We start from the raw sequence: 13,592 nt of genomic DNA, 5'->3' as shown, positions 1-13,592 counted from the left end.
GTGGATTAAACTCCTTAGCACCCATAACCATCACTATCAAGAATTCGCTGTAAGGATGAGGTAGGGGGCCCCTGACAAAAGATTGCACCGGGGCCCACAAGACTTTAGTTGCGCCACTGGTCTTCAACCAGTATATACAGTGAAACATATCCTCCTATCAATTAACAGTAATGATCGCCGACCACAATGTTTTCTCCGGCATATCTAATAACATTTGAAAAAAAAATTCTAGAATAATAAATTTTAATTCAATCCGTATAAAAAAAAAATCACGAATTGGAGAATTAGATAGTAGTCTGATTATTGCGGATATTAAACTGTAACTCTACAAATTATAAAGTCACTGCCGAGCTGGCACACGGCCTTGGCTCGCTTCCTTTACATGATGGATCACTTCATTTTTTGGCTTAATACAGATTTCTTTTATATAACCACAATAGATCCTTTTGTCCATGAAGATGACTATGAGGCAACCTGCTCTTCTGTATCACAGTGAAAAGGAACCATTCACTGTACCCAAATGTTGTGGTATCAGCGGGACCTGAGAACAAGGGTACAAGGGGCCCTTAGCAAAAATCAGACCAAATCAATGGTCCTGTTATGGGTCATGATCACACCCTTAGGGCTCTATGTTGTGGAAACTGAGTTTTTTTTGTTGCAGAATTTGATGCAGTTCTTCGAGCCAAAGCCAAGAATGGCTACAACAGGAATGGGCAATATATAGAAAGCTCTGATGCGTCTACCTTCTGCTCAATCCACTTCTGGCTTTGCCTCAAAAAATCGCAACAAAAAAAGCTGTTCGGACATAGGGTGGTTGTTGTATGTGTCTCTTGTCTTCTCAGTTCTTCTATTAGAGAGCAGCTTTGGCTTCCCTTGTCCTCTAATGCTGAGGAAGTCATTGGTGGTTCAACTTATCTGAGATAGGCAGCACGGTGGCTCAGTGGTTAGGTTGAAGTCCTGGGTTCGAATCCTGCCAAGGACAACATCTGCAAGGAGTTTGTATGTTCTCCCCTTGTTTGCGTGGGTTTTCTCCCATACTCCAAAGACATACTGATAGAGGAAAAAAAAAAAACCTGTTTGAGATAACGTCCATCCTTAGGGAGAGACCACCTTTTCAGGTGTGTGGAGACTTATACAGCCATAGTTGCTCCACTGCAAGGGAACATGGGAAGAATATCCAAATCTGTCTCCCAAGATGTAAACAGGGAGACAGTGCTTCTGTTATGCTGCCCTCTATAGGAAGCACCCTGAACATTATGCCCGATTTTCCTAGAAGTCTTTACTGCATAATGCCGGGGTTATAACCAAATCAATTTCTCAGCTACGGACGGCACCGTTTCTGTCTGGTTGGACTTCACCAGCGCAGCCTAGAGAGAATTGAATTAGGGAGAGTGGTCTCTCCCTAAGGATGGACGTTATCCCCATAATCTGGTCTCTCAGCCTCTCACTTCTACCAAATCAGTTCTCTCTATGCTGCGCTGATGAAGTCCAACCAGACAGAAACGGTGCCGTCCGTAGCTGAGAAATTGATTTGGTTATAACCCTGCATTATGCAGTAAAGACTTCTGGGAAAGTCGGGCATCATGTTCAGGGTGCTTCCCTGTTTACATCTTGGGAGAAAGATTTGCATATTTTGAAAAATATAGCACATTGCACACAAAATGTGATAGAGAAATGCTACAATTGAGAAATTCTATTCAAGGTGAGCTAAAAATATCTTGCCAACCATTGGACTGGAGTCTGAGATTATTTCCATGTGATGTTTGCAATTTAATGTCCTGTCCCGGTGTAGCTACAGCCGAGAATTTGTCCCTAGTTAAACACACAAATACATATCAGTCATACCCGAAGGACGCTGCATACTTGTGGGCTGTGTAATAAATGTAACCTTAGTTTGCAAACAATCTGAGCTCCAACAGAGAAGGGCTGAGAAAAGCTTTTCTAGTCTTTGTTTATCCAGAATAAGACAAAAACAAATATAGAAGATTTGCCTAGTTGACCAATTGCTAAATAATGGAATTTAATGGCCTGGTAGGGTTATAAGGACGGTCTCCAATGTTAAGAAGTTCCAGGTCCTAATATTAATTTAATGCAGGGATGTTTAGATATCATCCTGGACTACAATATGGCCATTTTCCATTTAAAACAGTAAGGCTAGGTTCACATGACGGAATTTGTAGATGATTTTTTTGTGGCAGAGTCCAAGTGACCGCCAGAATCTTCCCACCTTTTTTTTTAATGGGAGGCAATGGCAGATGCTTCTTCTTCAGAATGCTGAATAAAGAAGCTCCCTGCTTGATCTTCCTGTGGATTCCTCGGCTCCTTCAGCCTCAGAATCCGGACCACGAGGCTCAGGCTGATCAGACCTATTGTGCAAAGTCACAGCTTCCGCTTGGGATCCACAGGGCTGGAATCTGGAGAGGATTTGGAGGTGGACGATTGCTTCAAATTCCACCCCATATTCTATCGTGGGGACTAGGGTTGAGCCGATCTTGAGATTTCAGGATCGATTTTAAAATCTGATTTCCGTTCATTTTCCAGCTGATTGCGATCGTGAAATTTACACAATCACTGATCAGGATCCGATCTTTCCCGATCCCGATCACTCAACCCTAATTGTATATTATATATTCAGTAGGGTTGAGCTGATCTTGAGATTTTAAAATCCGATTTTTGATCATTTTCTAGCCGATTGCGATCGTCAAATTTTGCTCGATCGCTGATCGGAATCCGATCTTTCCCGATCCCGATCGCTCAACCCTAGTAAGAACCTAACCTCACGGGATTATCTCTACACATAAGTTGGTCTGTATCCTACAGATGTCTATATGATGCTGTCACATGAGCCGACAAACCGAAACCTAATTGTCATTACTGATAGTTTCCTGTGTCGTGTAATATTATGTTCTCGTTGGTTGTGATTTTCTCACCAGGTTCATGATAACACTAAATCGCTGCTTTCCCATTTTCATGGTGTTGTCCTGGATATATTCAATTTCCATGCTGGTGAAAGACATCGTCCTAGAGAAGGAGTTGCGTCTGAAAGAAACCATGAAAAACCTTGGGGTTACCAATGAAGTCATTTGGTTCACATGGTTTATAGACAGCTTCAGTGTTATGACTCTCAGCACCTTTCTTCTCACCGTCGTGATTGTGGTAGGTCCTGAATCCTGAACATTGTTATCTTGTTGTCATCTAATTTTTTTAGATTTTATTTATTTTTCATCTTTTTGCTAGACAAAATATAGTCTCTTTATCTTCTGGTGCCTGCTATGAATGCAAGCAATGTGCCTTAATATGGGAGATGCCGCACTATGTTGATGTAGCGCCACCTACTGGAGAAGAGGCCATCAATGTTTTTCTTGTCGTGCGTCCGTGGGTGAATGCGCTCAGTGCACTTCAAGAGGAAATTGGCTTTTGTTGTGGATGTTTTTCTTAAATCTCTAAGTTTACTCTTAAATGCAACGTGTATGTGGAAGTAATGTGTTCTAGCAAGTACTGGGATACTCAACCATTGACTTGAGCACCACATGCGTGTGGCCCCCCAGTTGTTGACAGCTAAACATACTGTTATAGACAGGTGACACCAGGAAGATCAGAGCATTACTCCAAGCACTATGAAATACTCTTCAATGTACACGGACAGTATATAGTAAGTAGTATTATGGTAGAAATAACTGCTTACAAGATAACAGAGTTTGGAATACCTTCCAGGACTGAAAGGGGGACACAATCTTTGGTGAATTTAGTTATTTTAAGTTCAGCTTCCAGCCATGTCTACACCCACTTTGGCTCCTCTGATTCCCATCCATGTCCCATTATGCCGTCACAGAGAACATTGCCCATAAGTGACTCTGACATAGTATCATGCCCCTTATGATCTGCACACAGTATGATGTCTCTTTGTACCCTCTATAATGGTCCCCACATTATAATATGCCTCTCAATGTGGCTACCACAGTATAATGCCCCACTTAATATGGCCCCCACAGTATAATGCTCCTCTTAATATGCATCACGGTATAATGCCCCCTTAATATAATCCCCACTGTATAATGCTCCCCCTTAATTTGGCCTCCACCGTATAATGTCTCCCTTAATATGGCCTCTACAGTAAAATGCCCCCTTAATATGGCCCCCATGGTATAATGCCCCCCTTAATATGCATCACAGTATAATGCCTCCCTTAATATAATCCCCACTGTATAATGCTCCCCCTTAATTTGGCCTCCACCGTATAATGTCTCCCTTAATATGGCCTCCACAGTATAATTCCCCCCTTAATATGCCATCACAGTATAATACCCCCCTTAATATAATCCCACCGGTATAATGCTCCCCTTAATATGGCCCCCACAGTATAATGCCCCCCTTAATTTGTCCTCCACAGTATAATGTCTCCGTTTATATGCCAACACAGTATAATGCTCCCCTTAAAGGGGCTCTATCACTAGGAAAAGTCATTTTTAACTAATCACACCTTTGCATAGCCCTTAGAAATTCTATTCCACACCTACCTTTAGTATGTAGATTGCCTCAGTGGTTTTTGAATAAGTCCGTTTTTATTCATATGCTAATTAGACTAGTGCACGATAGATGGTGCACACCTCTCTCTGCTGTTTTCTATGGGAGGCTGCTGCTGGGGCTGCTGATGACTCGCTTCCTGTTTGCTTCACACACATAGAAGATAATGGGAGAGAGGAGGCTGCTGGGAACTTCCTGAGCTGGCTGGAGGCTCATTAGCATATGAATAAAAACCGACTTATTCAGACACCACTGAGGCAATCTACATACTAAAGGTAAGTGTGGAATAGACTTTCTAAAGCCTATGCAAGCATGTGTTTAGATAAAAATGACTTTTCCCAGTGATAGAGCCCCTTTAATATTATCCCACCGGTATAATGCCTCCCCTTCATATATAATGCCAATGGTATAATGCCACTCTTAATATGCAATCACAGTATAATGCCCCCTTAACATAATCCCACTGGTATAATGCCACCCTTAATATGGCCCCCACAGTATAATGCCCCCTTAATATGCCATCACAGTATAATTCCCTCCTTTATATGTCATCACAGTATAATGCCCTCCTTAATATGTCATCACAGTATAATGCCCTCCTTAATATAATCCCCACAGTATAATGCCACCCTTAATATGGCCCCCACAGTATAATGCCCCCTTAATATGCCATCACAGTATAATTCCCTCCTTTATATGTCATCACAGTATAATGCCCTCCTTAATATGTCATCACAGTATAATGCCCTCCTTAATATAATCCCCACAGTATAATGCCACCCTTAATATGGCCCCCACAGTATAATGCCCCCCTTAATATGTCATCACAGTATAATGCCCTCCTTAATATAATCCCCACAGTATAATGTCCCCGTTAATATGGCCGCCACATAAATGTCCCTCCCGGTGGCCCTGCAGAAAAAATGCACAAACAAAAAAATAAAACTAAGATTCAGCTCTCCCCATTCCTTTGAAGTTCATTCCTGCGTTCCTTGCCTGTCCACCATGGGACACGAATGACGGAGAGTCCGCCTGCTAAAACAGCGGACACCCGCAGACTCCATAGACTATAATGAGGTCCATCAGGTTTCTGCAGTTTTTATACTGAAACCATGGAAGAGAAAAGTCTTTTCTCTCCGCCGATTTTCAGCAGAATCTGTGGCAGAGTCTTCTACAGCAAATGAGTCTCCTGACACAAGTGTGGACGCAGTCTAAATAGTGCAAAATTTGCACAACTCTCCTGGAAAACCTCTTTCACTGGTAAAAAAGGACAATGACAACTTAGTGTTGTGTAAAAGTCTTGTTTTTTGACACAAACAGAAGATAAACCCGGCGAGTGCTTGGAAATAGACCAAAAAGTAGGAGAATACACTAAAACAATTGTACAAGTTACTTGGTAAACTGCGTCCATTCAACCCCGGGCAGTATTAATAAGTAATAATCTAGTTCAAGGCTCTGTCCATTAGCTGCCTGGTATATAACCGCATATGTCAGTAAGGTCACAGTCAGTATACAAGACCCTTCCACAGGACACCCGCAGCTATGTGCATGTTAGGATTAGAAGCTTTCACGGGAAATGGCCACTGCTGTAATTGGTCGGAGTTATTGGGGATTATCACTGGTTTGCACGGGCCGGCTACCTGGGCTTTACATTCTTTGTGTGCTTTATCAGCCCTGTCAGATCTGACAAGGAAGAAGGGTAATTGGAAGTGGATCAGGGTATGTGTGCTGGAATGTAAAGAGCATATTTCCCCACACCGAAATTCTTAGAAAATGTAAAGCTTGTGGATACCTTTCCACTTATTCATGCAGAGCAGGTCAGGCCATACACACGTCTGCAGATACAAAAGTAAGATATGAGCTGTGACCGAGGAGCAAAAACAAAAACACAATCCCCTCTAGCCATGTAGAGTAAGAAGACTGAACATATAATACGTATAAGAGTGTGGTATATTAGTATGTAGGCTCCCATTATAGGATAATGTAAGATATTACTTGTGTTATTTTAGAAAACTCCTTTAGGCTGAGGCCCCACGTTGCAGAAACGCAGCTTTTTTGTTGCAGATTTTGCTATGTTTTTTCTTTTTTGAGCCAAAGCCAGGAGTGGATTGAGCAGAAGGGAGAAGTGTAAGAACTTCCTATTTATTTCCCATTCCTCCTGTAGCCATTCTTGGCCTTGGCTCAAAAAACCTCAACAAAATTTGCAACAAAATTTGCAACAAAAAAAAAACTGTGTTTCTGCAACGTGGGGCCTTAGCCTTAATGAGGATCCTGTCCTCGTAGGGGATAGAGAGACCTTTCTGAACACACTGGCAGTAATACAACCAACCTTAGAAAAGCATGCTGAATTATTGCTATGATGCATGCAAATGAATCTTCAAGTGTCCATTGGGCAAGTGTCTTGCAATCTCAGGAGGAATCCTAACCATCGATGCTTGATGGGCATCTCATTGCATGGGACAGGGAGATATCAGAGACCTCATTCAAGCAAAAATGTTAGGGTTACGTGATCACAGGACACTTGCCTGAAGAAGAAACGCCTAGTAGACACTTTGAGGCTAATGTGCATGCAACATAAGATTTGTTCAAGTGCTTCTTAAAGGTATGCTAAATTACTGATGGCACCTCCACCAACTCCAACTCTTTACATCCTTTTCTAGGTGCTTCTATACTTGAAATTTTTCTCCTAGCCCCCACTGTCCCTGAGCAATCAATGGAGTTAGTTGCAGCATCCAATATGCTAATTAGGCTCTCTACTGTCAGATGGGTGGTCCCTATATATGTCTGCTCAAGTCTAGGACCACCCACCTAACAGTCAAGGCTCTAATTAACATATTGGCTACTGAAAATAACAGAAATGACTGCTCAGAAATGGTGGGAGCTAGAGAAAATCCCACCGCACCAGAATCAGCAATGCAGAACCTATTGAAGGATGCAAAGAGTTGGAGTTGGTGGAGGTCCTTTTTAAGAAGGGTCTCACTAAACTCTATATATTTGTGATAGAGGTTTGGGGGGATCAAAACTGCTGATAAGTTCACTTTTAAGATTTTTGCTTCCCTTGCAAAAAGATTACAGCCAAAACAGAAGGAACATAGCACCACTCATGTGTCTTAACATGGCAGCTCAGGAATGGATCCCCATCTATTAAGGCAGGGGTCCCCTGTGCCCTGTAGGAATGGGGCAGCAGGTCAGCCCTCCATTGATCAGACAGATTTCCCCGATCCTTTAGTTCGTTGATTTGGGATTTGGTAGGGACCACACAGAACGTCTACTCATGGGTAACGTGCCTGTTATTTGCCCACTCAATAAGCATGTCCTGTTCCCGATACATCTGTAACTTCTAGTGACCCTGGGAACATATTATTGCAGAGTAGAAATATTTGGATTATAATAACTGGACGAGAACCTGCTGAGAGTCTCAGGCTGTAAACGGCTCGGATTGGAAAGCTGGAAATCATTAATGGCTGTGAATTTGTAGATGATGTTGGCTTTGGACAAGCCAAAGTGTATCCTCCCTCTACCAGAAACTGATCGTATGGGGCAGATTTGTTGAATGCATTCAATCGGAGTCCCATGTAGTCCTGAAAACAAGCGAATCCCATGCCCTCTGTGCGGTAAGAACCGTGGCATGGTGCAATTTTGGAAATCACAGCATGTCAATAATATCCACAGAAACGCTGGCAGATTCCCCATAGATATAATTGTAACAGAAAGTCCGCGGAGGAAAACTCTACCAACTTTCTGTTTAAAGCGCTGCGGGAATGCGTTGCCACCGTGGTTTTTCTTCTTTTTTTTTGGTAGATTGTGAGCCCCACAAAGAGCGCACAATGTACATTTTCCCCTATCAGTATGTCTTTGGAATATGGGATGGAAATCTATGCAAACACGGGGAGGACATACAAACTCCATGCAGATGGTTTGCTGCTGCGGTCTTTCCCACAGCGGTCATCCCATGGGGCCTTACCCGAAATAAAGCATCTCCTTAGTACGTAAAGGTTATTTTTAACCCTTGATTGGACTGATCAAATTAATCCAACGTTATTTCTATCTTTATGCTACCGCCCCTCCGATCCCCCACAACTCTGGAAGATTATTCAAGAGACTTCTAGATGCTTTTGCCATTTTCTAAGAAAACAACACTCTATTATAATTCCATCAAATTGCCAATTAGGAAACAAATAAAACAAACTTTTTTTTTATTCCTTCACAAGCTGAATCTGAGCAGCTTTGCTACCAAGTATTTAATTGACCTGTTGTTATTCCCGGTTTACAATGGGGAGAATTCATGCAACTATAATATGGGTTTTATCCATTATTTTGTTTATACAAGTAACCAGATTCTTCAAATACATCCAATAAGTCAAGTGTTCTGTGCAAGACGTTCTGCTTTCTTTCCGCTCCTTTCTTATCTCTACTGTGTCAAAATCTCATTTTCCTCCATTCTTTTGTGTTGCGTACAATAAAGGGCTCCCGCTGATTGGTTTTCCTTTTCTGTTTGCAGGGTGGCGGAGTCCTTCACTACAGCAATCCCTTAATCCTGTTCCTCTTTCTGATGGCTTTCACGCTGTCCACCATCATGCAAGGGTTCCTCATGAGTGTCTTCTTCTCTAAAGCCAACCTGGCAGCCGCCTGCAGCGGAGTTATTTATTTCACACTCTACTTGCCGCATATCCTGTGCTTTGCTTGGCAGGACCGCATGACTTTCAAATTGAAAACCTTGGCAGTATGTCACCGTGTAGCTTTTCGTAGAACGCAACCGTTGCAGACTTCTAGATGGGAATGTTTTTGTAAAAATAGACCAGTACTAGATATAAGTTCTTAAACATGACACACGCCAAACTTAATATGTTTTGTACAGTCCTCCCATTATTCTGCTTATTTGTGCATTTTCATTTCTTCTGCAGAGCTTGTTGTCACCTGTTGCTTTTGGCTTTGGAACGGAATATTTATCCAGATACGAGGAGCAAGGCCTTGGGTTACAGTTTGGCAACATACGAAAAAGTCCAGTGGAGGGAGATGAATACAGCTTCTTATTCTCCATAATGATGATGCTTTTTGACGCGTTTGTGTATTGGATTTGTGCATGGTATATAGACCATGTGTTCCCAGGTATGCTGCTTATTATACAGGGTGAACAACGCGAGAGTGGTGTATTTTGTTTTGTTTTTTACGTAGTGCGCTAATGCAGAACAGACACAAGCCCAGATAACTTTAATATGGTATATAATTATATTTTGCCAAGATTTTACATTGCTATATATTGTGGGGAAGGTAGCACAGTAGCAGCAAAGGTGCGGACTCCAACTAGTCAAAATATGCAGCAAACAGGTTTATTTAGAAAAAAACCAGGAAAATAAATAAACCTTCATTCAGGCACAAACAAAACAAAATCCTGCTCGTCTGAGCAACTAACTAAACAGAAATAATAACCTAACTATACACGTGGCTTACTTCCAGCCACACGAACAAAACAAGAACAATATTGACTCAGGGTTACAAGACAGACCCAGATGCCCTTCATGCCCTTCTGCATGGCGATACATCCTTATGAACATAGACATAGACACAGATTTTCTCTTGTATACTTGCACACATACATGATCCCAAAGGCCCACACACAGAGATATCCTATCATGTAATCGATTGATATACACATAAATATATATACATATATACAAAAAGCATCTAGCACAATCTAGCACCATTTCTGCATAAGGATATGCCATAAATATCTCATGGTTGGGGGACAACAGGACGCCCTCGCATGGATCATCTGTTCAGGAGTGTGCCTGGTCTGTGTCTCCAAACTCCATGCCCTATATAGTCCCTGGTCGCTATACTGCTGCTAAGCTCCCATTCACTTCAATACTAAGAATAGACCATAAATTTACAAAAAAAATCATGGAAAAACCCCTTTAATGCTTTAATGACATTTCCATTTTCGGTGTATGATTATGGGGGCTGCCATCTTGCATATACAGTAAAATAATTCAGCCACATGACCCATGCAAGCCTGTAGTCTGGAGATGCTCATTGATTTCTATAGGAGAGCTTTTAGATCTACTCTATGACCTGTGTAGAAGTCACTGGGAGAGAAAGAGAAGAAAACAAGTTGTGGCCATGACCTGTGGTGAATGGTGTATCCTGTGTTACCTATATGTGGCTGATACCTTTCATTACAATCCTGCCTGTAATAATAAAGAGATGACTACAGAAAAGTGATCTCTATAGAACATGATGTGTCATCCTACAAGGAGACTCAATGGCAGGGCAAAGACTGGAAGGGACTGTTCACTGCGGATCCCTGTATTTCCCTGTGGATTAGTAAAGCTTTCTATATGTAATAGAGATCTTCTCCAGAACTTACCCCACAGATATGACACTTAAAGAGATACTTATTTTTCTAAACATTCCTGATAACTCGTCTCCTGTAACGTTTCTCCAGGAGTATTGCATCGGTCCTCAGCTCAATGTATAAATTGTCTTGAGGAATCTGCTCTCCCTAAATTCATCTGACTCTCTCCCGCACTCCCGCACTTTCATTATCTTCCTTCACTTTTACCAGTTGACAGGACCAGTTAGCTCTTTGGCCTATGCACTTGATCCCTGTGAAATTACATTCCTTTGGGATCTGTGTGCATAGACCCTACTATGTGCAAATGCAAACATTCCCTGGATTATATTACATGAGACCCTCTAATAGATAAATCCATGTCCTTGTCCCCCATTTATGATCTCTACAGATTTTTGAAAAGTTCACGTTGCTTTGGCTTAAAAATTTTCAGGATGTTTTCTCACTCTGCGTTCCATCTTAGTGGCCTATGCCACAAACACTGCCCTGCCCCTGCTGTGTACTAGAAGTCTTATTACAGCTAACTGCATTATAGCATGCACTAGACATCCTCATAGGTTGGATAAAGACACAAGATCAGCCTCCCATTCATTTCAATGGCAAGAAAATCTGCTTGCAGAATTCGGAATTTGGCCCTGCCCAAGAAAGGCAAAACACAGAGGCGATCATCTCTAAATTCTGCTTTGAAATCCACTTAAGGCTAAGGCCCCTGCAAAAAAGCGCTGCGGGAAAAACCGTGGTGATACATCCTAGGCGCTCCGGTGCCGATAATAGCCCTAAATATTAGCCATGTTTTTTTTACTGCAAGCACACTGACCCATTCATTTCCATGACCCCATTCGCACGACAGTGTATTGTCATGGTCACATGTATAGGACAGGTCCTATTCCTGTCCATTTTATAGTCCTTACCCCATAGGGCTGTGGACGCACAAGAAGCACACAGACGTCATCCATGTTCTATCCGTGCCATTTAATCACGGCCTGGCGACACGCGCAGGGTCATGTCCATGTTTGCACTTTACACTTGTCCAGTACCCAGTGATCTGCCAATCTCTGAAATGTGTTCCCAATACTGCTTGATAACCAAGAATCTCAAAGATTAGAAGCAAATGAGTAATTATTAACATATTTTATTATGAGTCCTATTGGTTGCACTGGGTGACCTCTACCCCTTCTCTATTCCATCATACCATCCAGATGTCTATTAATAAGATATTGGCTCCATGGTCAGAGGTTTTGGATGATTAGAATTGTAATGACCTTTTATTAGCACTGTATATAAGATTAGATTTATCAGTGTCACATGAAGGGTTACTATTATAACCAGCTATCTCTGTTCACCACTAATATAGTATTTTATGTTTTTTAGGAGAATATGGCATACCCAGGCCCTGGTACTTTGCAATTTTGCCAACCTACTGGTGCAGTTTCCAGAATCCCTGGGAAGGGGATGGTAAGCAATGTCCGGGGATAATCTTGTTAGATGAACATACAATGTCCAGTCATTGTGTGACCTGGTAAAAGGATTACATCCAGTACAGTCAATGGGAATATTATGGAGGGGCTTTGAACTCCTAATTGGCCCGTAATTATTATTATGGAATTACTCCGAGCCGAGTCACCAGAATGACTTTGATGCTAATGAGAAAGATCAAGTACAATGAAACCGAGCTCATTCTAGTGCCCAGGAGAAGGAGATAAGCTCGTCTGGAGGGGTTATTTTTGTTGTTACAAATGTCATTGAAAATATCTATTGAGATCAGTCGGACGAATTTCTGGCCAGGATTTCAGAGCTTTCTTCCTGCCTGACAATTGGTGTAATATTAGCAGTACAGTGGCTACTGTTCCATTGACTCATAATCCCATAAATACCTACCAGCTGGTGGCTTTGGGCTCAGGACCCATGTCCGTTCTATCAGGCGCTGCTGTTCTTTATGGGTTAAGTCTTTTGTATTTCAGACCTTCATATACATTCCTATTTTTATATCACAGTGTTTATAGTTATAAAAATGTATCTCTTATTTATACTTTTATTTTTTTTTACAGCTTCGTCTTCAGAGTCCGTTGCTCTCATCCAATATAGGTGATAGAGTGACTGATGCAAACAAAGCCTCCTCCATCTGATTTCATTCCAATATCAAAAAAGTGCATTGGTCATTTTATTGTTGTTTGGGTCTGTTGCTTTTATCCTATAACGGATGAGAACAACGGACTTATGTGAACTCAGCGAGGAAGCAACGGGAAGGCATCTGAAATGGGGAGATACTAAAATGAATTTAGAAGCATAGGGACGCAGCTGAGGCCTCATTCACATCTGCGTCGGTAATCCGTTTGGGGGAGTCCGCATGGGGACCCCCCGTGAACGGACTACCAGACGTATTGGCAAGCATTGTACAGTAAAAGCACATGGACCCCATAAACTATAATGGGGTCTGTGTACTCTTTGCACAAGTCAAGCAGACAAGAAAGTAGATCGTGAACTACTTTTCTGTCCACATGTTCCATGCGGAGACCGTGCGGAGAGCACATGGACCCCATTATAGTCTATGGGGTCTGTGTACTTTCACTGCACACTGCTTGCCAATGCATTCAGTAGTCCGTCCAGGAAGTCCCCTTGCGGACTCCCCCGAATGGCTTACCAGTGCAGATGTGAACGAATTCCCCGAACGGATTACTGACACAGATGTGAATGAGGCCTAAGGGACTGGTAGGCC

At 42.1% G+C, this 13,592-nt stretch overlaps 1 protein-coding gene across 1 annotated transcript in view; it reads left to right on the top strand.

The window, feature by feature from the left end:
* Window positions 1–13,592, top strand: part of ABCA4 (ATP binding cassette subfamily A member 4) — a 90,567-nt gene that overhangs the window by 36,026 nt on the left and 40,949 nt on the right. Inside the window, exons 14-17 of the mRNA XM_075286587.1 lie at window positions 2,934–3,156; window positions 9,026–9,247; window positions 9,429–9,633; window positions 12,248–12,331. Of these exons, the coding sequence (XP_075142688.1) occupies window positions 2,934–3,156; window positions 9,026–9,247; window positions 9,429–9,633; window positions 12,248–12,331 (734 nt within the window). The remainder of the gene's footprint in view (window positions 1–2,933; window positions 3,157–9,025; window positions 9,248–9,428; window positions 9,634–12,247; window positions 12,332–13,592) is intronic.

This window comes from Leptodactylus fuscus, chromosome 9 (assembly GCF_031893055.1).
Source record: "Leptodactylus fuscus isolate aLepFus1 chromosome 9, aLepFus1.hap2, whole genome shotgun sequence".
Lineage (NCBI taxonomy): Eukaryota > Metazoa > Chordata > Amphibia > Anura > Leptodactylidae > Leptodactylus > Leptodactylus fuscus.
Note: the sequence above shows the minus strand (reverse complement) of the source record. Positions and strands in the feature narration are given on the sequence as shown.